Below are 24,229 nucleotides of genomic sequence, written 5' to 3'. Positions count from 1 at the left end.
AACACGTCATCATCACACTGCACACACAACGATAGTGCTGCCAATCGCTTTCTTGTATAACGTAGATTCTTGCATTTGTCCATTCAATTGTTACAATTTTTTCCATTCGGTGCAGCAATAAATGACAATAAATAACGACGGACGCAAGTGGAATTGCAGGCACGCGACTCCGATCTGAATCGATTGAATCGGCCGAAAAGGCAGGAAAACCGAAAAGGCCGCAGTTGGTGGCAGTTGGCGGCACTGCAGCGCGGAGTCAGCTGACGGCACGGCGTTGTGGGGCCGCGACGGCTTTAGTTGTCGGGTGGGTCGCAGGCCGCAGGGCAGCAGCACGCAATCTGTCATCACGTGAGCGGTCACAATGGTCTCTGATGGTTCTGTCGTCGGCGAACAGCGTCGTCCAGCCTGCGAGATCCTCTGAAGTTTCCTCGGTGGAAAGCCGACCTGGCGACCGACCGTGCGACATCGACGACGGTAACGACGAGGAGGAGACTTGGCTATCTCCCGCTGGTACGTGGCTGGTGGTTACATTCATCTCGACGAGACGCACGCGCGGGCACGCGCCTACCGATCTCGCTCCCGAGGCGAAACGTCACGGATAAACCGACGTCGTCGAAAACGATTCGCAAAGATTCTCGGCGCGCGATTCTCCGCGTATAATTCTCGATTTCGATTCGCGTTGTACGTTCACGCTCTTCCGTGCCCGTCGCCAACGCGTCGCGCGTTATTGATCCCTTCGAGAGGGCGGCTCGAGGTCCGCCGACGCCATTGGATTGGTGACGGTGGCTGTTTTTCTTTCCCTCCCATTCCGTCACGGGATTCATTCGCATATTTCTCCAAAGATCTCATCCAGAAATCTCCGCGTCCAAGGACGCGCCGTTTGACGCCACTGTCCGTCGCGAATAGTTTCCTTTTTTGTCCCCCTGTCTCTCACTCTTTCGTTCTTAATTCTCTGGATATCGATCGGCCGTACACCACGGACCGTTCGTACATACGGTCACGTGGAAAAGGCGCCTAATTACATAACAAGCGGACGCTCCTGCCGTGCCACACCCCCTTCCGTGCGGTTCATCCCGCTATCCGCAAATTCCCGCGAATTTAATTCAGACGAAAGACTTCCATCCGACGATCACTCGGGTTGTCTATGGGTCGTCCCTCCTCGGTTCTCTACCTCGACCGCTGTCTGCTGCACAAATGCAAGCGGCGCGATGCGCACCCGATTCGATGCATGACAGGATTGCAGCAGGTGGTTGTCTGGGAGAGATCAACCCTTTACATTTATCAACATTGTAAAATAATTAGTTATGTTTATTGAACGCAGTAATTAAAAGTGATATAAAAGTGATTTTTGAGAGTAAAATCATTTTTTTATAATTCTTGAGTAATTTAATATATTATACTTTTATGCATACTTAGCTCTGTTCTTTTTAACTGAACTTATTACACACAATTGATTTTTTTTCTTTTCCTCGCCAACGTGGAAAAAAAAGAGAAAAGATGAATTGTGCAAAAAGTTTAGTTAAAAGGAACAAGGCTCTTATCTAATTTTTTATGAAAAACAAGCAATTAAGTAATTACATGTGTAACACTTAAAAGAAATTCTTTTGTAATTTATTTATATTTGGAAACAAAGTCGTTTAAGAATTTTAAGTTAACTGGTATCGTAATGTCATTATTTCAGGTTTATTAGAACTTCAGTAGCAAAACACACTCATTCATGATGACGGAATATTGGCTGATTTCCGCGCCGGGAGACAAAACCTGTCAGCAGACGTGGGAAACTATGAACAATTTAACATCCAAGCAGCACTCTCTATCGGTGAACTACAAATTTCACATCCCGGATCTGAAGGTTGGAACGTTGGATCAGTTGGTTGGTTTGTCAGACGACCTAGGCAAACTTGATGGATACGTGGAGCAAGTAACGCGCAAAGTGGCGACGTATTTGGGTGAGGTTCTGGAGGACCAGAGGGACAAGCTACATGAGAACCTAATGGCCAACAATAGTAAGTAGAAGAAATACTTCGTTATTTATTGGGCCTTTATATTCTTTCGACAATATTTTCCATATGATGGAGGATCAAGTTGTTTATCCAGGGGTCCAAACCGTTATCTACATTTATATTCTATTCCATTAATTATATATTTATCTTGATTATTAAACAATATTCAATCTAATTAATAATGTATGAAAAACTGTCAATTCCATTTGTGAATAAATATTATGAGATTAATAGAGGATAGATTAATAGAAGAGATTAATAGAAGAGAGATTAATAGAAAACAGTATATGCGCTACACTAAAAGATGCAAATTTATAGAATATTGCAATCTGCACTGTCTAATACTGTTTGGATAAGTGTGCATTGCGTATGTCATCTGTGATTTGATCAAAAGGAACGTAGAAGCAATTTTACGGATTATTATTGTTATAAAGTATTTTGGACCCTTGTTAACAGGTATCGATCGATTGTCTATGCATCATTTTCTTATAACGCTCAAATTTAGAATAATACAATCGTTGATTAACTAACGCACCAATGAATACTATACACGACACGAAACATGCACACTACTTCGAGTTACCTTTTTTGTCAATGATCTTTGATATATATCAGTTATAATTACTCCAGATTTTACTTGATTTTTTGGAGATAATAATAAGTTCATGTTTAGCGAAGTATAATCCCCATTTCTCTCCCCATAATGCCCCATATCGTAGTTTGATAGAATGAGATAACAATTTTGTCTGTATACACAATACGTAAAAAAAAATATGATATGTTGCATAATGTTAGAACATTTTGCATGTTTTAATAGTTTAACTAGGTGAATACAGACAAAATTTTCCTGCAGTATATATATATGTATTAACATATATATACATATATGATGCATATCATAAATTAAAAATAACTATTTTAAACCTTTTTTATATTATCTACGTATATTATTTACGTATAATATAAAATAATTACATGATTAAAATAAAATGGTCTGCAATATATTTTGTAAAACAATGAATATACTTTAATATATATTCTAATGTGTGTGTGTACTTATATATTTAATTATTAGTTACCTATGAATGTGATATGCTTCATATAATAGTACATAGTTGATATAGAATGCTTATTTATGTGTTTGGTTGTTTCCGTTTATTATCTATGACAGTCTTATTTCTAAATTTGTGATGTTGCTTGGCTTACCTTTTATTTTTTATAACTTTGACCACATTAACCCTGTTTCCCCACCCTTTTTATTATTTTATTAATAAATGCCCGTATATATGCACTACGCAAAAGTTTGTATTAAGGTATAAAGGAAAAAAAAGATGCGTCTCGAGACACGAATAATATATAAGATAACACATAAAAGACAAACGAAACAAAATATGGACAGATCTGTGGAATTACCAGACCACCACGCGTGTCAGATAAAATTTTCCGCAGGACGCAAGAAGTTGCTTGGGTTACTGTGGTCACCAAGCTCTAATTAGCCACTACAAGATTTCATTTTCCTTGGTTGTCATCAATCCTTCTTTCATATTACTATCTGTTTGCGATGCACCATATAATTTCAAGTCTCGATGATTGTTACTCCTTTACTTTCCAGTATATATATTTTATGAATATTATCGATTATATTTTCTCGAATATTTCTTTTTGTTGCTTAGTTTTTCTACTTCGTCTTTTCTACTTTATTTTCGTATTACATTGGAGTATTTAACGTTTAATAAGGTGATTAATACGAGAAATCATACTTTATATTTTATGTATATTGAACCAGAAATTTATGTATTTTTAATTGTTTTCTGAACACATTCAAATTAATATATAGAAATTATGACTGTTCACGCAAAGGAGAAAGCTTTTGATCGTATACATGATATAATTTACACATGAACCAACTAAATTTTAAATATTGTAGAAGAGTATTCAAAGTACTAGGTGATGCATTAAAATGTTTTGCAATGTTATTATTGAACATTGTATCGTTATGATAAATGATCACTTTAGAAAAGACTGCTACTTACATTTTTATATCTACATATATTTTGGTACATCAGTCGAGAGAGTTTGATGAGTTGATATTAAACTACCACTGAAGTCAACATTTAAATCTGAATTTCGTCGTTCGAGTTGATTAAAGTAAGATGATCGGCGCTAAATACTCCACACTTTCTTCTCTTGAGTTATTTTTCATTTAGTTTCGTCAGCATTGTCGTTAGGCATTTGCGTAGGAGACAATAATAGTTGAGCAAGACAATAAAAAAGATCGCGTGGAGATTGGGACTGGGCTGTAATGGATAGGTCAAACATCAATGGATGGGGAGAGCTCGAGCCCCGAAGGGGGTCCGGACACCCCGCCAAACACCCCTGTTACACCATCACACAAGACTACGATGGAGCATCACAGGCAGTGGAGGGAATTGGACAAGTCCGAACCAGAGCCGGCCGCCTGTTTAGGTCAGCATCATCACCAACATCATCATCACCATCATCACCATAGCTCCCATAAACATCACCACGATGGTCATTTCTCCGCGTTTGAAAAGAAGCTGTCGTACGATCTTCAGGGCATCTGTGATGTCAAAACTCAAACCAACAACTATACCTCGTCGATATATTCATGCTACCATGCCCATTGGTGCATTGCTTCTGTACCCTCGACGCCACGTTCCAGTCCCATTCCAACGAGTCCGACCCTCTCTTCCCTTTCATCGAACTGTAGCAGCGAAGGAGAGCTTGGGTGGCAGCAGCCGTTTCGTCCGGGGACCATCACCGAGGAAGATCCAGATCGGTCTACCCGCAAATCGGTTGGAGGTGACGACGACGATGACGATGCGGACCAAAACAACGACCAAGACCAAGACCAAGACCATAGTGGCAATTTGCCGAATCCAGGTACCCATCCTGCCACTGGCCAGCCGATACGAGATCCTTCTCCTTTTTATCCTTCTCCTTCTTGATACATAGCTGCAAAGCTTTGTTCATCCCGTGCACCACGTGTCTTGATCTAGCGACTGAATCATTATCATGTTTTCTTGAGAAGTAAATGCAGGAAAATTGAAAAAACGGAGAGAGATTGTCAGATTAGAGATACCTATTATAATTTACAGGGTGGTAAAAATACGTTTGAAAAAATCTGGAAATAAAGTAGATAGAAAATAGAAACTATTTATTTTAATGTCAAATTCTATCATACAGTAAATACAATGCAAATGCACTTGTAGTCTAGTTATTTCTTTAAATGTCAACTTTGGGTTTTACATATCTCTATATACATACATATTACAAAATTTTTATGAAAATATCTTTCTAATTTGCTCATTTTAATAAGGAGGAATTATTTATTGTTGATTTGTTTTTCACAATATTTTAATATTAAAATTACTATCTTAATCGCGTAATATATATTTTGATTATATAAATAAAAATATAAAAAACATTATAATCTTTTAGTAGCACGGAAACGGCAAAAATATATGACAATCTCTCTTTTGATAAAATAAATATATTTAAAATGAAAGCAATACATCTTTTTCGAGGTTGTAATAAAAGACGTTTTCTAATTGAATTTATTTAATGAATGATTAATAAATCGGAAGCTATTAAAAGGAAAATTCATCATTTCGTAGCACATCCTAATTATGATGTGTGAGTGCGCATATCTTTTTTTCACAATTAATTTTCTTCAAGAAATTCCGCTGATATATCTTTGGTTTTTGGCTCGTTTGTCTTCACTCTTCCTTCCTCTATATTGGTTATGTATAATTATATTACAATTTTACATAACCGTTATATTAACGTATAAAAGCTCGATATCTCATTTTTGGTGGATCGATTTGTGTATTGTACATATCTAATTATCCACCAGACAATTTAGCTTTTTCTCCTAATTTTGCTTTTTTTTATTTCTCTACAGTTTTTGTGTATCGCTTTTGCTGTCATAAATTATAGTAACTTTTGTCAATAATGTATATAAAATAAAATATATTTATATACATATGCTATCATTTATATTTGATTTCGTTTACGTATATATATATATATATATATATATATATAAGACACAATTGAAATAAATCTAGGAAAGTAAACGATATAATAAAAAGGAGAAATGACGAGAAAAATGTTACTTGACACTTAAATGTACCCAGGAATCTTACACATTTTTACTCCACTCCAATCATTTCATCCTAATTTATGTTTTTGTTCTCCCCTCTCTCTAATATTAATCTTTAATTCCCACTTTAATAATTATAATTTTAGTAAAAGAATCACATTATAAGCACAGACGATAATACATATACAAAACAATAGTAGATAGCACAGATCACAGCACTAGCACAACAATAGCATTAGTAGGAACTAACAAATATTTATCGATCGGTACATGAATTTATAGCTAATATTACTTTGCATGATTATTGAATTAAAACTTAATAAGAAACAAATGCGCTTTATAGTTTTCGTATGTAATTTATATGCTCTTATATAGTATAAGAGCTACAGGAACCATATCATATATACTATATATCCATTTAATGTAAGACAATGTACTATTACATATGTTATCATTTTATGCATTTAATCAATTATCATGAATCGCTTCTTTATTTTGGCTACTTCGCTTATTTTATTATATTGCATTACGTTGCACATTAATTTGCGATGGCTAATCATATATGTTAGTAATAAAAGTCTACATATATACCTGTGAGGAAACGTGCAGAGAAAGGTATATTAGTTTATACTGGTAAAATATTTTCGAGATTTTCGAAAAATCTCGTGACTTATTACTATATTTAATATATGCTTTTTTTCTTAAACGTATATAAACATCTTTTTTTCAATACAAACGCATATACACATTATATATGCTATAATTAATTTAAATTTATTGAATATGTATGAACAAAAACGTAACTTTACTCAAGAATATATAAGAAAATAATGCAGATGATTGCGAAAAGAATAATATATATAATTAATTATATTTTCTATAAAATTAATATACATAAATGCATACAGGTACATGTGCATGTGTAATGAGGATTTATCTTGTCTGATTAAATCAACGCACAAATTTTTGTGTGCATAATTACAATGTAGTTAATAAGATGTAGTGATAAATGCAAAAGACAATACAGTTTTTTAAGCTAAGATTTGCATGTACAAATATATACAAATATAAAAGTTATTGATTGTAGAGATTATTAATTAAAAATTTTATTATTATATAGTTACAATTTATCTTTATTATATATTTTTTCATTATAAATTTTGTATATAAAGATAAAATTGTAAATAATATTAAATAATTATATTTTTGTAAAAAAATTTCTTATATATAAATAAATATAAAGTTTGTTTATGGATTTGGTTATTGTGAATTGCATGATGTACTCTGTGTATGTCCTGCTTCTTTCTTGTAATGCTAATGATGAATAAGCAGCATTGTAAAATCAAGAAATTGCTTGTGTGAAAATCATTTTTTCTTTTTTTTATTATTTTGAATATTCTTTTAATAATATTATTTTAAATAACGTTTGAATTTACTTATAACAACAAAATACATGTCAAGCATTTGTATATGTTAATAATATATGCAGAGCTTAAGAAATATATCAATATTGAATTTATTTAAAATTTCTTGAAAATTTTACATTTACTATTCCTGTAGAGCTTATACTTGCTGTTGATTGATTATGCGCTGAAGAATGTAGAAATATTTTCTAAAGCTCTGACTACGAAATTGCTTACCAAGATTTATTGTCTCAAAGCAATTGGATTAATATTTAAAATTCACTAGGTGATCTGCCATCATATATAACTCGATTCCAGTGGGACATGGCTAAATACCCCATCAAACAATCTTTGAGGAATATTGCGGATATTATCAGTAAACAAGTGGGACAGATTGATGCTGATTTAAAAACTAAATCCACGATATACAACAATTTGAAAGGCAGCTTACAAAATTTAGAAAAGAAACAGACGTAAGTTTGATATATTACGATTTGAACACAATTGACAATTAAATGTAAATGTCACTATGTAATTTTTTATCTGCACCAGGGGGAGTTTATTAACACGAAACTTAGCAGATTTAGTAAAAAAAGAACATTTTATTCTGGACAGCGAATATTTAACTACTTTGCTTGTCATTGTACCGAAGTGAGTAAATGCATTTACAGCTTTCTTTTGACACATATACTAAAGTTGTTATAAAGTTGTTATATATTAGATCGTTGAATTAAATAAACTGGCATCTATGTGTATCTTATGTTTTTAGATCCAACTTTCAGGAATGGTACGGTTGTTATGAAAAACTGACAGATATGATTGTACCACGCAGTACACAACTCATTACTCAGGATTCTGAATACGGATTATTTACGGTCACTTTATTTAAAAAAGTAATGGATGAGTTTAAACTGCACGCTCGTGAAAAGAAGTTTATTGTGCGAGATTTTATATATAATGAAGAGGAATTAGCAGCAGGTTTGTTATAATATTGAAATCTTTTATAATTTGTGCATAGGATTGTAGTAATACTTTAGAAATCAACACAAATTTTATATATTAAACATCTTTAAAAGCTAAGCTATGTGTAAAGATTATCATCAATTACATCTTATTACAGGAAAAAATGAAATTACAAAGTTGGTAACCGATAAAAAGAAACAATTTGGACCACTTGTCCGTTGGTTAAAAGTGAATTTTAGTGAATGTTTTTGTGCTTGGATTCATGTTAAAGCTTTGCGTGTATTCGTTGAATCCGTTCTTAGGTACTGTATATGTTTTATTGAAAAAAAAAACAGTGTTATATTAATGTCGCATATTGTAATATGTATGATTTATAGATACGGCTTACCTGTCAATTTCCAAGCAATATTATTGCATCCGCATAAAAAATGCGCGAGGAGATTACGTGACGCTCTGAATCAGCTTTATGCTCACTTAGATTCATCTGCTACCGCTTCAACAGCGCACAATCAAGATGTAAGTAAAGATGTTGTAATTACTATACTGTATTATTAAAAGTAGATTAATATTTAATTATAATTTGGAAACTTTATTCCTCATTATTTTTGTAAATAAATATTATATATATATATATATATATATACTCTTTTGAATCAATTTAAAAAAATATCTATTATATACGAGAAATATATACAAGATCAAAGAATATATGTTTCTTTATGCAGAAAATATTTATATTTATATGATATTCTAATTTGAATAGAACGTGGATATACCAGGACTAGGTTTTGGCCAAAGTGATTACTTCCCTTATGTCTATTACAAAATCAACGTGGATATGGTTGATAGTAAGGTCTAATTAGAGTCTGCGTTTTTCTCCTGAACGTCGTACTTCCTTTTATTTATCCAGATGATATAATTCTATTACATCAGGAATCTAGTGGCAGGTGCGTACAAGTTTCTCACTTGTATTAATATGTAAAAAGAATACTGCATTTCCAGAGAACTTCTTTCGATTTTTCCGTAGCTGTTACGTTTAATAATGACGAATCGCGTAATTTGCTACAATTGGAGAAAATTGTCACATAGCCTTTTTCAGAAATAGTTATTTTTCTAAATCGATGAAATTAGAACGATGTATAAACTGTAATATTGCTCGGAACTGTGCATAAGAGTTTGTGCATTCCTTTATACATATTGTCCCCAAGAGCCCCAAGTATTAAACATAAATCAATTGAAGTTATAGATGATAATAAGGATTCTCAGGCAAATACCATCAATTGTATGCTTTCGACTTGTATGTCTTCTTGATATACTTGGAAACAGCACAACGTGTTTTACACGTTATTGCTATATAAAAATGTATAGCGTTTCTAAGTAAAATTACCACAATGCAATCTTACTATCCATTAATCTGTTATATATAAAAGTAAAGAGCTGATCTTTTCATTGATGTGTAAGAGATCAAGACTTATGAAGAAAATATATGGACAAACATCTTGTTACATTATGTAAGAAGCATTCACACCAAGTGTGTCATGTGAATATTTAACAAATTGTTAATCACAGTTTAGAAAAAAATGGATATCTTATTGTTGAATATTAAGAGAAGTTTCATGTCATGTATTCTTATAGTATATTTTATTGCTTCAAACAAATTTATGAACTACAAAAACACGTTTCATACACGCGTAATATTTGCAGATCATATTACGTATTGTCTGTAATTGTCATATTATCATAAAAAAAAGTATATATAAGAATTTTAATATATCGCATGAACCATTCAATTGAAATACATATATACATATACATATTATGATCATCGTTCAGCCTAAATATTTTAATAGATTGAAGGTATTTTTATCCTAACAACAAATTTATCGAAAAAAAATGAAAAATCAATATAAAAATATCAAGAGCAATAAGAGTCAATTTTGTTTATAAACCTTTAAACCATTATTAATAGTAAAAAACCATACGTACATACATAAGCTTATTAAAATTACATGTTTCGGCTCTCAGATCGAGCCATCCTCAGATTCATTTACAATACTTAATAATACATTTATGTCGCTCTAAAGGTTCATGGTGACAGTTCTATGCACTGACCTAGTCGACTGCTTCCATGATAACATGATCCACTTCCAAAAGATTAACTGATCTATTGTTGATTGTATCATGATGTTCTGATGAATCATAATCATTCATAAATGCAATTAAAACTTGAGAAATAAACCCCGAAAAATCAAAATTAAAATTAAAAAGTTCCATACAAAAATGAATTAAATTAAACAATAAATTGAATAAACTATTATCAAATAGACTGATAAATTAAGATTAATTAACTGTATATAAAAAGTGACATTTCGTTATTATGTTAAAACATGTAGAAAAACATCATCTTTACAAAAATTCATCAGTTATTTAAGCACATAATATTTAATCGAAAGATGTATCTCGTCAAGTTTGTCATGATCGTGTACAAGATTTGAGATGTTATACCAGTCAAACGGACACAGATGGCCTTCGCAAAGCATAAACAACAGTTATAAACAAGATGTGACATTGTTCTTATTTAACGGTTTGTCGATCGTTTGATTGTCGGTCAGATGTGGATAGTCAGTCATACTGTGAACATGGTTATCGTAAAGAGTTTTATTCTGGAAGTTTGATCAACCAAATTAAGATACATTGACTGTGCATTACAATAGCAATTATTTGACTGGTATAACACCTCAAATCTTGTACACGATTATGACAAACTTGACGAGATACATCTTTCGATTAAATATTTGTGCGTAAATAACTGGTGAGTTTTTGTAAAGATGTTTCTACATGTTTTAACATAATAACGAAACGTCAATTTTTATATACGGTTAATTAATCTTAATTTATTAGTCTATTTGATAATAATTTATTCAATTTATTGTTTAATTTAATTCATTTTTGTATGGAACTTTCTAATTTTAATTTTGATTTTTCGGGATTTATTTCTCAAGTTTTAATTGCATTTATGAATGATTATGATTCATTAGAACATCATGATACAATCAACAATAGATCAGTTAATCTTTTGGAAGTGGATTATGTTATCATGAAAGCAGTCGACTAGGTCAGCGCATAGAACTGTCACCATGAACTTTTAGAGCGACATAAATGTATTATTAAGTATTGTAAATGAATCTGAGGATGGCTCGATCCGAGAGCCGAAACATGTAATTTTAATAAGCTTATGTATGTACGTATGGTTTTTTACTATTAATAATGGTTTAAAGGTTTATAAACAAAATTGACTCTTATTGGCCTTGATATTTTTATATTGATTTTTTATTTTATAAGAGTCCTTTATTATTACTTTTTTTGAAAAAAAATGACTAATAAAAACGTTTTTCAAATCTCTATTTTGTAAAATTCGAATTGCAAAAAAATAATCGATTTTTTTTTATATTATCGAATATAAATTCATTATTAATTGTAATTCAAAATGCAAGCTATATTTTTTAAATCAACTGTTCCATTTGTAAATTAAATTTAGTTATTTTTTAGTTAGCACCGTTACAAACTGCACAAAATAAGTCTCCTTTGTGAATACATTGGGTTAGGGAAAAAAATCCCTTTACAAATTGGTAAAAAAAACCTTTCCCCATCAATATCCTCGTTAAAAATGATCAAAATTGAAATAAAAAAAAAAGGGGGGTTTTAAAGTTTTAAATCTCTCTACTTTCGAATGATTACTATATTTTTTGAATTTATGTGAATTTTGTAATTTTTACATACAGAGAGAAAACTACGAGTTGAAAAAAATGAAAAATTTTCTTTTCACTTTGTAGGTCTGTAGTGTGCCCAAAAAAAATTTGAGCAAATTTTCGAGTATCTATCGTGAAAACTTGAAGCATTCCTTACAAGATCGTTTAAAAAAATGTTTCTACGATTTTTTGTTCTTGAGTTACTCGCGGATTAAATAAAAGGAAACATTCTGACTTTATTGCTTGTAACTCCGTTAAAAATCATTGTATCGCAATTAAAAATACAGATTTTTAAAGCTGAACCACTCTATCAAGCAGTGTAATTGTCAATTTTTTAAAATAGAATATATGAGTAGTTAAAAGTCTTTTTACCAACTTGTAAAGACTTTTTCCCTAACCCAATATTATGTTATTATTATAGATATATATCATAAAGATATATTTTCTGAAGAATAATTTCATGTTGTTAAAACAAGCTTAATTTGTCACATTAATCATAATGTAAATTGCTTGTACATAAGAAAAATCCGTATAAAATCTGTATAAAGTCAATGGTTTCATATTATATTTTGAGTTGCAAGATTAATTGTAAAATGCAGACCAATGTACAATGTTTTAATTAAGCATAAATCACACTAGCGGAAATCGATGACAATACTGATTAAATGTTGTCTGCTTCATAAATCTATATAAAGAAGCCTGGCATATAATAAAAAAAGAAAACTGATATATATGTATATTGGCAGTTCAATTATGTAGATACGTTTAAAGAAATGATAATACAGTCAATTGACTTTTATGAATTGTATAGGTAAATGTAATTGTGTAGATAATAAATATTAAGTTTACTTGTCAGCATCTTTTGTTTATACGCTCGTTACTAAATCTCCAACTATGTAATACCAATCTAATCCTTTTATCACTCCTTTGATTTTTTGCATATGATCATATACGCATATGTTTGTAATTAGATTAAACGGAATTGCAACTCTATGCTTAGATGCTTATACTATCTAATTACATAACAAAATACATATCCCGATAAAACGTTTTATAGGATGTGAAAGGTAAAGTACATAGAATTACAACAGTATATATATATATACATATAACATAATTTCATGTAATGTTTTTATAAAGACTTATTAGCGATTATAAAAGTTATATCGTAAAATAAATTGGTTCTTTGTATAATAGTCCTCTGTGTCGTACAAAATAAAGATTTGTACCTGCATGGAATAGATAAGAACTTTATAAAGACTTTCATTGTGAAATCTTATATATCTTAGATTCGATATTATATAGTTATGATTATATGTATAGGCATGATTTTTTCGTTCCACTTTGCAAACAGAAGCTTTATTTCTTTACAGTCACATTGCTGCTCTCAATTAAGTTCTGAAAATTATTTCTCTTATCATTGTTCGCTAGTATATGTTTAGAAAAAGTATCTCCATATTATTCGTATACACAAATGATTCCTAATAACAAATATTACCTTTAATTTAAAAATATCCTGCTCCCAATCTCCACAGCCAATAAGTTTCACTGCCTCTAGTAACACATTTGTTATTTTATGAACATTTTGTTTGAACACAACTAATACGTCAGCTGCATGAACATTATCTTCGCATTCTTTCCAGCAATCGTAATCAGTCGCCATGGCTATAGCTGCGTATAAAAGACCTGCTTCTTTCGCTAGAATTACCTAATTCGGGTAAAAATATAAACATAATAGTATTATATATATATATATATATATATCTTATTTGTATAAGTTTATCGCAGTATTTAAACCTCCGGGCATATAGTCATGTTGACCAAATGTCCACCCCAAAGACGCAGAGCGTTACTCTCTGCTTTAGATGAAAAGCGCGGTCCTTCAATAGTTATTATTATCCCACCCTTCCTTATGTTATATCCCAACTTTTTTGCTGCTTGCAATAAGATTTCCGATGTTCGCGGATCAAATGCAGGCTCCATCGGCATATGGCATACTCCTGTAATTTTGAATGAAGGCAACATATTTTAAAAATTATACTTATAGAAAAAAAGAGATATATGATATATTTACCGCTATACTTGGTAGACGTTCCATCATAGAATGTACCCTTCCTGGAAATAGTTCTATCTATGAAGCTATCAGGCACAACTAATTGTCCCTTACCAATAGACTCTGTTAATGATCCACATGCAGTAGATGCCAGTATATGGGTACAGTCAACAAGTCGCAATGCTTCTATGTTAGCACGGTAATTAACTCCAGTAGGACTGAACACATGTCCTGCGCCATGTCTATATTGAATCAAGAGAAGAAAATATTTTTATTAATGAACAAAACATGAATCAAACATCGTTAAATAAACAGAAACATTAATTTTTGTAATTAAAGGAAAATATTAAAGGACAAGCCTAGATTGTAGGCTTTAGAAATAGTTATGAGTTAAAAAATTTATAAAGAATTCTACCTGGCCAATAACACTATATCTACTCCATCAATGCATCCATGATAGAGATCACTGGATGGATATCCAAAATCATTCTTTGCATTCTCCCGACTTGTGGTACTGCTGCAATTGAATGTTTTACTTAAGCTATCACCTAGACCCGAGCCACATATTATTCCCACCTAAAAAATATAAAAAATATCAATAACAATTCTACATACATTTAGAATAGAATTACACTTTTATTGTATTTTTATTAGAATTACACTTTAATATACATTTTCATATACTTATATATTAATTACTATACATATTATTCATGCAAAAAATGTTCTTGCCATAATATGTCAAATTTAATAACGTAATGTAATACATCACAGATATCTGTTTCGAGTGATTTTCAAAATTAACTGCTTATAATATTTTCGAGGTTAGTCGATACAAATAATTAAAAAATGTATGACATGCGAATTAAGAATCCAGAAATTCTCCTTCAAGTGATGTCAACGTATCTCTAAAGTGTGTGATTAAAATAAAAATTCTCTTACCTTCATTTTATTTGCCATACTGGAAGATATTCGATTTATTATCTTGAACTTGCAGTTACTTGAGTATAAAGAGAATAATGAATATGACCGCGTGACCGTTAAAGATAATTATCGTGACAATGTGATACTTATAACCTCTCTTTCCTGCAAAAATACACCGTTTGTATAGCCGCGACGATAAGTTATCCCTGATAAGAGTTATGTAATTATAGTATACACCATTTATACATATTAAATTATCTTTTTGAATATGTTTCTGATGGTTCATATTTCTCGATTATAAAGAACGGAAAAAAACTTGATCTACATGACATTAGAAAAAAATAGTTATATAAATGCTTATTTTTTAATTTTTTCACATTTTTATATATATATATATACATGGACAGATAAAAATTTATCTTACATAAATCAAATTTTTATCTCTTCGAATATATAATTTTTTCTACACATCTGCCTATATGTACAGCATATACCTATAACAGCATTTATTGTGTCGGCTAATCGGATATTTCGTCACCTTCTTTCTCGTATTTTCCTTTTGTTATTCTATTTCCGTTTCCCACCACGTTCCATATCATATTAATTTATGTTTAATAAATTTATAATATATATTGATATATATCTAAATTCTATCCCATACAATATGAAATATTTGAAAAATATTTCAAGAATATTTCATTGGAACATTTCTTCACGAAATATTTTTAAAATATAAATATTTCCAGGAAGTCAGAGTTTTTGAATACATTTTTTTTCTTACAATATTTATACAATATTTTAAAAATATTTTATTGAAATATTTCAACAAATGGTCATTCACATGAATATTTCATGTTATTTAGATTAGAATGAAATTCGGAATTTGCCAAATGAAAATCGACCGTTCTCACACGGATCCACGTGTTACTCCATGTGGCCGCTAAGCGCTCAAGTTCGCTTGTAAGTAGCGCCATCTGGTCGGCGTGAACTCACCTACGTGAACTACGTTTCGTTGATTGAACCCGTCAGTGAATCAGCTGATTGCCTTGCATTACGTGGAAGAGAATCAGCTGTGCGCGACATGGACGAGCTGGCGAACGAGGATCTCGAAATACCGCCCGCCAAATACGAGTGTGAGTATCAATCGCGGGTTTTTTCTTAACATTACCATTTCTTTTGCTCTTTTCTCGAAAATATTTCATCTATCGACATGTACTTTGGCGCGTCTTCGCGCGCGACGGATTCTAACCTCGTAATCGCGACTGACGCAAAGTTTCCGTAATATGACGCAAATCCCTCGCAGCCACAATTTTGAAAATAATCACGAAAAAGTCCATGTTTTCTGTTACAGATTTGGATCATACCGCGGACGTGCAGTAAGTATTGCATTCGGTTGACCGGTTAATCTTGAAGGTTACTTCGCCGGCTAACCTAAAAAAGCGCGCGCGCAATTATGCGGAAATTGATAGACGTTTAAAAGCTTACTTGCGACGGAGATTGATTCGGCAATGTGTAGATTACCGATTATATTTTCAGATTGCACGCATGGGGCGACACTATGGACGAGGCTTTCGAGCAATGCGCGATGGCTATGTTTGGCTACATGACGGACCTCGAGCGCGTGCAGGTCACACAGGTGCATCACATCGAGGCCGAAGGTGACGACATGGAGGGTCTACTCTTTCACTTTCTTGACGAGCTGCTCTTCATGTTTAGCGCCGAGCCGTATATAGTCGCCAAGGTATAATTTCTTTGTAATCAACATAGATACATGCTAATAATTTACCGTTACAGCAATAACGGTAATATCCAACTTTTGACAATACGTTATAGGGTTACATATAACGTTACAGAAATATAATTGTATGATTCATATATAAATTTTGTATTCTACATGAAATATTAAAGACTCTCTTTGTTACGTATTAAAAATAATTCCTTAATATTTCATTCTTTTGTTTGGATTTATAAGTAATATTACTATGTATTACTTCATGCAGTTATAACATGTTTTATTTGCACAAATTTGAAATTATTGTGAAATAGTCCTTTCGGTTGGACCGCGAAGATCACGAAACTTACCGCATCCGCATCCAAAACCAAAGGTGAAAATCTCTCCGCACGTCTGTCACCAGAAAGTCAAGATTACCGAATTCGACCGAGAAGGATTTAAAATCAAGGCAACCGCATATGGCGAGGAGTTCACAATTGGCAAGCACACGCAAGGCGCAGAGGTAAAGGCCATCACGTACTCGGCGATGCAGATCAACGATCGCCCGCGGGTGGAGCGGCCCGAAATCTTCGTAATCGTCGATATATGATATCACTCTTGCCCGTCAATCGCCCTGCACACGTACCTCAACCATATTTTGCTGCACAACTTTCTGGTAATGATCTGACAACAGCGAAAAAGTAGGGGGGAATTGGGGGGTTACTTAGCTTGAACGGGTGGTACATGGAAAAAGTAGGGGAAGGTAGCCGAAAGGCAAGAAGGGAAACCTTATACCTCCCCTACGGTCTACATAGGAGCGATCCTTTTGTACTTGCCCCGTAGGGTTCAAATAAATACGTTACGAAGAATGCACCGGGCCCCCCTTATTCTTGGCTCGACTTGACTCAGGCGTGTACTAAGATTACCCGAACTCCCGGCAAAGCGCAATAAAAAAAGCAAGGGATTAGCCATTTGTTACAAGAAATGCGTGCGAGTTTTTATCGTTATCGATGTTACATGTATTTTTTTTTTACTTATTTAACATTGTTATTTACAAAATGTAATCAATACGATAGAGTATCCCTCTACTCCAGTAGCTATTGCCTTGAAACTATGGTTCTCTTTTAGCTTTCTCACTACACATTTCTCTCGCAATGATCATGCGGGAAAGCGAGAAAAATGTACAAGATACCGTTGGTAAATTGATTACACGCACAATATATAATCTGCATGCGTCTTTAAAGAAAAACCCATTGTTGCCAATTTAAACTAACATTTTAACGCGATTTATTAATGTTTGTAACATATGTATTTGTTCGACTAATATTTATCGCACGTACATACACTGTATGTACAATTGTATGTTTCAGTTATCAGCAGTAAAATGAAAAAACTGATTAATTTTAAATGTAGGTCACAGCTTTCTGTTGATATTTATAGAAAGTATAGTATCGTGTTAACGCTATTCCTTTGATATTATACACGTTTCAAATTTATGTACAATCATCCAATAGAATTATATTCTATTGTATATGCAACATGAATGTATATTGTGACATAAACTAATTGAAAAAATTAAACCGAGCTATTCTCATCTTTTGAGAAAATGATGTCTAGAAAAATATAATAGCCATTATTTGTACGAAACTCCAGTTTTCCCATGAAACGCGTAGATTGTAGCATCTATTTGGTAATTTGCGATTGCATTGTATCCTTACGCGTTTGATACGAGACAGCGATCGAGTCTGAATTGTGATAAAGGGGATCGTCGATGATGAAATTGAAATAAAAAAAAAATGCGACTTTTTGCCGGTGATAATTTTGTCCCTGTCTCGTCCATCGATTTTCTCGTATAGAGTTTTCGACATTCTCGGTTCGGGAGGGGCCCTGCTCGCCTTCCGTCCCACTACATCCCTGCAGCTGAATGCCCCTCCATTCGCGAAGGAAGGGACGATCGTACGGCGGAGTTTCGGGCAAGACCAGGCAAGAAACGAGGGGCATCAGTTGTCCGGCAGGATCGTCGAGTCGAAGGCAGTCGAGGGCAGGCGCGTGTGCGTACGTAAGCGCTTGCACGATCGTTGTCAAATTAATACGTCACTAAATTGCATAATTCGCGAGTGCTGCCTGCGTAACGTCGTGTGTCGTGTCCGCGTTGCCCCTCCGTCCCCCCTGGATCCTCTGCCGTGAGGAGGCCCGGATTAAAGGGACCCGGTATCCGTCGGCGTTTAGAGAGAGAAAGGGACGGGAAAAAGGGAGGGAAGGGGGGGGGGGAAGGAGAAAAAGAAGGAAAACGAGAAGAGACTCACTTTGTTCTGTTCTGTTCTGTTCGCGTTCGCCAACACCCCCGAGCATGGCGGACCGGTATGGTAATAGTGCGCTCCGGAAACGCGGGAATGCTTGCGAGAGTGCTGAAAGTGGATAACCGGTGCCGTGACGTCGTCGAGGACGAGGAGACGAGCGGTTGCGAGGATATTTCGCGGTAAATAGCCGTTCTCGTAACTCGGCTCAGGCGGTCCCTCGACCGTGGTGAAGCAGCCGGTGGAGTAAAAGTTTTGGCGGGTAAACCAGGTGGAGGCGCGCAACGATCGCCGACGCTCACCGAGGCGGGTTTTCCTGGCTGACGATCTCGACGAGCATTCTCGAGAATCTCGAGGAAACGCGATGATGCGATGACGCGCGTGAAACGGCACGGGACGCGTTCGTAATCGCGATAATAGCCAGTCGACATTATCGAGTGGTTATCGCGCGCGTCGCATTCGTTAGGGGGTATTTTATTAGTAGGTTCGAGGAGATCGGGGATCCGCGCGTGGTGCAAATGTCGTGATATCGTCTGGAAAAGGCTCGGTCATATCGGGTGAACGCGATTGACACGAAGCCGCACGAAGCTGGTGGCGGCGGTGCGGTGCGTTGCGGTGCGGTGCGGTGTGGCGCGGCGCTGCGCGGCGACCAGCGACGACGGTTTTGGCGCGCGTATTTCAGCATTTCAGCTGTCGCGCGCGACCGGCAGATGGCCGGTACGCCGGCTCACGGACGACACGGACACGTCGACACGCCGGCGTGCGACACGCACACGGAGAGATCAACCATTGCCGTTACCGCTACGGCGAGGGTGCCGCCGTGCCGCCGTTCCGCCGCGCCGTCCGCTCGGAAGCGCGCGCACTTATGAAAGGCGGCGAGGAACGACGCGTTGTCATCGCGTGAAACGCGAACGATCAGCGAACGCATCCCGAACCTCCTCGCTCCGCAAAAGTGCCTTCCGCCCGTCCGAGCCTGCCCGATTTCAATCGTCAAATCGTCAAATCGCCATTCGTCACGAGTCACGAGTGCCGTGCTGCTGAGAGGAGACAACTTTGAGAGAGCTAGCTGCCCTAATTTCGGTAAGTACTACGCCTCGCGTCAGGTCGCTTTAAAGTGTCACCTGTCGAACGCCGAGTGAGACAGCGAGCGAGCGAGCGAGCGAGAGAGGGAGGGAGAAAGATTTCCATTGGTTATGAAACTCGTCGTATTTTCCGACGTAATCTTCCGTGAAGGCTTCACGCGCGAGAGATGCAGCGAGAGTGCACCAACATCACGATATTATCCGCCACCAACGTAGCGCGACTCGTCGACGCATACATTCGGAAGCGTCATCCTCTTCCCTTTCTCTCCGTCTCTCTCGCGCTCGTTGACTCGTACGCATGTTTAACGGCTTGCGACGCATGCGTGCCGCGCTTTTCCGCGGTCGGGTCGCATCGCATCGCATCGCACACACATCGCATACACGCGCCGGCGGCGGTGGCGGGGGCGGCGGCGCCGCGCGACAGCCGACACGAGGCGACGCGACGCGACGCGACGCGACGGTGCCGACGTGTGGTCTCGCATATACCAGCATATACACCGACACCGACACACAGCTGTGAGGGTACGGCCGGTACACCACCTCGCGATTCGCGAGGCGAGAGAGAGACTCCCTCTCCCTCCCGTAGACATTCGCGAATACGCACGGACACGCGGCTGGTTCTCTCTTTCTCTCTCGTTCCCTCTCTTGGCATCTCGCGAGCACCGGCGCACGCGGCACACTCTGTCCGCTTCTCGTTACCCGAATCGGCCAGTCGTGCCAGCGCGCCACGGTGCCTGCAGCCCGGGGTCCCCGTCCCCGTCCATAGCCATACATTCAGTCGAAGCAGTCGAAGGAAGGAGCGAGGTAGCGAACCGACCGATCGTCGTCCGAATCTTGTCTTGGCTCTTGGCGTACCGGCCTCGTACGTACATACGTAGTACGTACACGCGCGCGACGCAACGAGGCAGGGAGGGAGAGAGAGAGAGAGAGAGAGAAAAGGTTCGTTTCTCCTTGCTCGCCTCGCCGGCCTCCTGGTCGGCCTGAGTCGAGTCGAGCCGAGCCGAGCATGCCGAGGCGGGGCTCGCTCTAAGGTTCGAGCCACGCTGTATTCCAGACAGTGAAAAACACCCGTAACGTTCTCGATCCAGCGTATTGTTCTGGAACGACGAGCGCCCCTTCCGTCGCGTCGTGCGAGGAATCGCTTGGCTTGTCTTTGCCTGGCTACCTGCTGCCTACTTGGACCCGCCTGTGCGTAGCGTAACCGTGGCGGTGCGGTGGTGGCGGCAGATCGAATCGCGCAGAAAATGGACACCATACTCTAGCACCAGCAGCACCACCAGCAGCAGCAGCAACACGAACACGCTCGTAGAAACGAGCGACCTCGAAAGAAAAAGAGCGACGTATGTCAGGGAGAGTAAGAGGGAGAAGTCGCGCAAAGTACGGCGAGAGTATGTAAAGCCGCAACGATTACAGCCACGTCGAGGGAACGGAGGGAAAGGGTGAGCGGGCGATAATCCGAGATATATACATCTCGAGGCGATACAAGCCGACGAGGAAGGGCTCGCTCCGTCTCCGTCGTCGTTCTCCTCCTCGAGGAGGCCCCGCACGTTTGTTCCGTCCGGCGCACGATTTTGCCGTTAGCCGCGGTGTTTCTCTGTGCCATATCCCTCTCGAGACTCGAGTGCCGGGATCGCCGGGATCGAGAGAGAGAGAGAGAAAGAAAGAGAGACCACCCGGACTGGGGGATGCCCGGCTCCAACCGTCCTGCGACGGCTGCGACACGCGCCGCGTGCCGTGTGCTGGCCTGCTGCTGAATCTTCTCCCGGAAGAGAGCGCGGGTCTCCGTCTCAAAATACTGTGCGGCGCGACGCAGCGCAGCGCACACATTCGCGAGCAGCCAAGTAAGTAGCAAAAAACCGGGAGCGAGCCGTGAGAGGAGGAGGGACGGAAACGCTGCGCTGGCGAGAGCCGAGAGAGAAAGAGAGAGAGAGAGAGGGGGGGAGAGAGAGCGGACGGACGCATTACCTCTTCGCGCCGACCGTCGCCGACTTTTGCTACTTCCGTCTCTCTTTCTCACCCGAGATCGCGACGCGTGTCGTCATCAGCGGCGGTGGCTGTTGACGACGACTTCCTAGCGAGAAACGCAGTTTTACGCGCCAACAGGTCAGCACTCGGGGTCGATTATACGTTTGCCCTTCCTCGACTCGCCGCCGCCGGTAGAATGCCGCGAGTTTCCCGCTTCGGCCAGGATGCGTCGAGGGAGCATCTTCGGGGAAACGTCTCCGAAGCAGCGGCCGATCGCGCCGCTCCTTTACATGACGTGCCGGTAACGCACCTTACTAGGGACACACCGGCGGTGTCGTCTCGGCTCTTTAAACGAGTTCGCCGCGACGCGACGATCTCACGCATACGCGAGTATGTGTATGTGGCTCGTGTCCGCGTGTGCGTCGTGCGAGCACGCGTATCTCTCACCAGTGACGCGTCGAACCGGCATGTATGTGCGTGCATGCGTGCGTGCGTATCGTGCGTACGTAAAGGAGTGGGCGAGCGCGTCGATGTGCACGAGGCCGTGACTTCGATTCTCCTTATTTACCAGCGATACGACACGAGATCGAGTTCCTCGAGATTCCGCGAACGCAATTCTCGATTGACGTAAGGGTTGCGCGAAGAGGGAAACGAGCGATCGGACGAGGGGGAGCGATGTATCGTCGCGTGAATGAAGGCAGCTCGGAAGCTCCTAACATTTGCTTGCACTCTGCACTCGGGTTTTCCTTTCTCGTTTTTTTTCTTCTCGACGCCTAAATATGTTTCTCGGACGACGAAAACGGACGAAACGGACAGACCTCGATTCTCGAAAACGTGCAACGAAAATGATCGAGGCGCGCGATATTTGACAATTCCACCAATAGAAAGGCATCGCTTCCCTCCGCTCGCGCGCTATTGGTCGTTATCGCACGATAGCACTTTTCCTGGGGTCTCGCTCTTTCGAGAAGGAATCGAGAATTCTCTGACAATCGACGACGCGAGAACGCCGGCGGCAACGTGTGGCCTTCGATCGATGTTAACAGCTGATTGCGCGCTATGTCGGGCTAGAACTGTGGCACCACACTCGCCAGGTTTTGATAAGAGAAGCCAGAGACTCGAAATAAAAAGAACGTATCTGGAGTGCTATCGCTCTATTTCAACATTCAGAAGCTTACTGCTGTACTGTTTACTTAATTGGTCAGTTAATTCTAAGACTGCATACATTTTTGTAAACGTGGACTACTCCGTGCGTATTTTTCAGACTCTCTCTCTCTCTCTCTCTCTCTCTCTCTCTCTCTCTCTCTCTCCCCAGATATCTAACACATAATGTAATAAAAAAATAACGTATCTATGTTTTTCAACGCTTATTTTTTCAAAATCAAATAATTGCAAATAATTATAAAATCAAAATTTATGCTTGTCAACCATAAAATTAAAGTCGCTAAATCGTCAAGTACAAACATTCAAACAAAAAATTCCCAAGAAACTGGCAGCTGGAAATTTTCATTGGATATCACGGATCCCCGTGTGTGTAGCCCTAGGATTAAAGAAAAAGGAGATTAAGGACAACTTTAGTTGATTAGAAAGAATTTGTTGTTAACATGTAGAACAAGATTAGATCAGGAGCAGCGGAATATATAGTTGAAAATGTTGCTTTGTAAGCAATTCTGCCGGTTGAATCAATCACTGATTAAATTAATTGAGATTTGGTCGAAGTCACCCTAAAGGGAGATGGCTAGGCTGGTGTCGTAGAGCTCGCGACCTAAGACCTTTACGAGCGGAAGAACGAAATAAAGGGGCAGGGAAACGGAGAGAGAGAGAGAGAGAGAGAGAGAGAGAGAGAGAGAGAGAGAGATAAAGTTAAAGATATAGATATAGATAGAGAGGGCCGGCCTCGTCACATCTGGCCGCCTGAAGCCTCGTGCACACGAGACACATTGCGCATTCGTTTGC

At 37.7% G+C, this 24,229-nt stretch overlaps 4 protein-coding genes across 8 annotated transcripts in view; 3 read left to right on the top strand and 1 right to left on the bottom strand.

The window, feature by feature from the left end:
* Window positions 1-59: 59 nt before the first annotated feature.
* Window positions 60-10,270, top strand: Vha44 (V-type proton ATPase subunit Vha44). Of its 2 annotated transcripts, XM_018518181.1 has the most exons (10): window positions 60-510; window positions 1,682-2,006; window positions 4,314-4,469; window positions 7,819-8,005; window positions 8,085-8,183; window positions 8,302-8,510; window positions 8,653-8,797; window positions 8,873-9,011; window positions 9,259-9,442; window positions 9,595-10,270. In XM_018518181.1, exons 2-9 carry the CDS (start codon window positions 1,718-1,720, stop codon window positions 9,352-9,354), a joined length of 1,320 nt encoding a protein of 439 aa, XP_018373683.1. In that variant the 5' UTR covers window positions 60-510; window positions 1,682-1,717; the 3' UTR covers window positions 9,355-9,442; window positions 9,595-10,270. The 2 variants fall into 2 exon arrangements, with proteins under 2 accessions (XP_018373683.1, XP_018373682.1); XM_018518180.1 differs by lacking the exon at window positions 4,314-4,469 and having other exon boundaries at window positions 66-510; window positions 9,595-10,029.
* A 3,150-nt stretch (window positions 10,271-13,420) lies between these two features.
* Window positions 13,421-15,804, bottom strand: LOC108768003 (S-methyl-5'-thioadenosine phosphorylase). Of its 2 annotated transcripts, XM_018518196.1 has the most exons (7): window positions 15,716-15,804; window positions 15,240-15,383; window positions 14,713-14,873; window positions 14,319-14,539; window positions 14,042-14,244; window positions 13,743-13,952; window positions 13,421-13,642 (listed from the first exon to the last, which is right to left on the bottom strand). In XM_018518196.1, the coding sequence occupies exons 2-7, from the start codon at window positions 15,255-15,257 to the stop codon at window positions 13,604-13,606; spliced, it is 852 nt and encodes a 283-aa protein (XP_018373698.1). In that variant the 5' UTR covers window positions 15,258-15,383; window positions 15,716-15,804; the 3' UTR covers window positions 13,421-13,603. The 2 variants fall into 2 exon arrangements, with proteins under 2 accessions (XP_018373698.1, XP_018373697.1); XM_018518195.1 differs by lacking the exon at window positions 15,716-15,804 and having other exon boundaries at window positions 15,240-15,415.
* A 333-nt stretch (window positions 15,805-16,137) lies between these two features.
* Archease (protein archease) lies at window positions 16,138-18,108 on the top strand. Its single transcript, XM_018518201.1, has 4 exons — window positions 16,138-16,354; window positions 16,573-16,597; window positions 16,758-16,962; window positions 17,357-18,108. The coding sequence occupies exons 1-4, from the start codon at window positions 16,303-16,305 to the stop codon at window positions 17,540-17,542; spliced, it is 468 nt and encodes a 155-aa protein (XP_018373703.1). The 5' UTR covers window positions 16,138-16,302; the 3' UTR covers window positions 17,543-18,108.
* A 1,774-nt stretch (window positions 18,109-19,882) lies between these two features.
* LOC108767997 (transcription factor E2F3) overlaps window positions 19,883-24,229 on the top strand; it is a 14,935-nt gene continuing 10,588 nt past the window's right edge. Inside the window, exon 1 of one of the 3 annotated variants that reach the window (XM_018518174.1) lies at window positions 19,883-20,309. The gene's annotated coding sequence lies outside the window, so the exon portion shown is untranslated. Of the gene's footprint in view, window positions 20,310-21,389; window positions 21,751-21,919; window positions 22,153-24,229 lie in introns of those variants that run through there. The other 2 variants (XM_018518178.1, XM_018518179.1) reach the window with 2 other exon arrangements.

This window comes from Trachymyrmex cornetzi, unplaced genomic scaffold, assembly GCF_001594075.2.
Source record: "Trachymyrmex cornetzi isolate Tcor2-1 unplaced genomic scaffold, Tcor1.1 scaffold745, whole genome shotgun sequence".
Taxonomy (NCBI): Eukaryota; Metazoa; Arthropoda; class Insecta; order Hymenoptera; family Formicidae; genus Trachymyrmex; species Trachymyrmex cornetzi.
The sequence above is the reverse complement of the archived record's forward strand: the minus strand, read 5'-3'. Positions and strand labels throughout refer to the sequence as shown.

Bases quoted from the DNA above. Each gene is read 5' to 3' on its own strand.
- Vha44 (XM_018518181.1), top strand. From the start codon at position 1,718: ATGATGACGGAATATTGGCTGATTTCCGCGCCGGGAGACAAAACCTGT. The intron at 8,006-8,084 runs GTAAGTTTGATA...TATCTGCACCAG, and splicing joins AATTTAGAAAAGAAACAGAC to GGGGAGTTTATTAACACGAA. The intron at 8,798-8,872 runs GTACTGTATATG...TATGATTTATAG, and splicing joins TTCGTTGAATCCGTTCTTAG to ATACGGCTTACCTGTCAATT.
- LOC108768003 (XM_018518196.1), bottom strand. The intron at 14,245-14,318 runs GTAAATATATCA...TCAAAATTACAG, and splicing joins AACGTCTACCAAGTATAGCG to GAGTATGCCATATGCCGATG. The intron at 13,643-13,742 runs GTAATATTTGTT...AATAATTTTCAG, and splicing joins AGGATATTTTTAAATTAAAG to AACTTAATTGAGAGCAGCAA.
- Archease (XM_018518201.1), top strand. From the start codon at position 16,303: ATGGACGAGCTGGCGAACGAGGATCTCGAAATACCGCCCGCCAAATAC. The intron at 16,598-16,757 runs GTAAGTATTGCA...TTATATTTTCAG, and splicing joins GATCATACCGCGGACGTGCA to ATTGCACGCATGGGGCGACA. The intron at 16,963-17,356 runs GTATAATTTCTT...GTCTGTCACCAG, and splicing joins AGCCGTATATAGTCGCCAAG to AAAGTCAAGATTACCGAATT.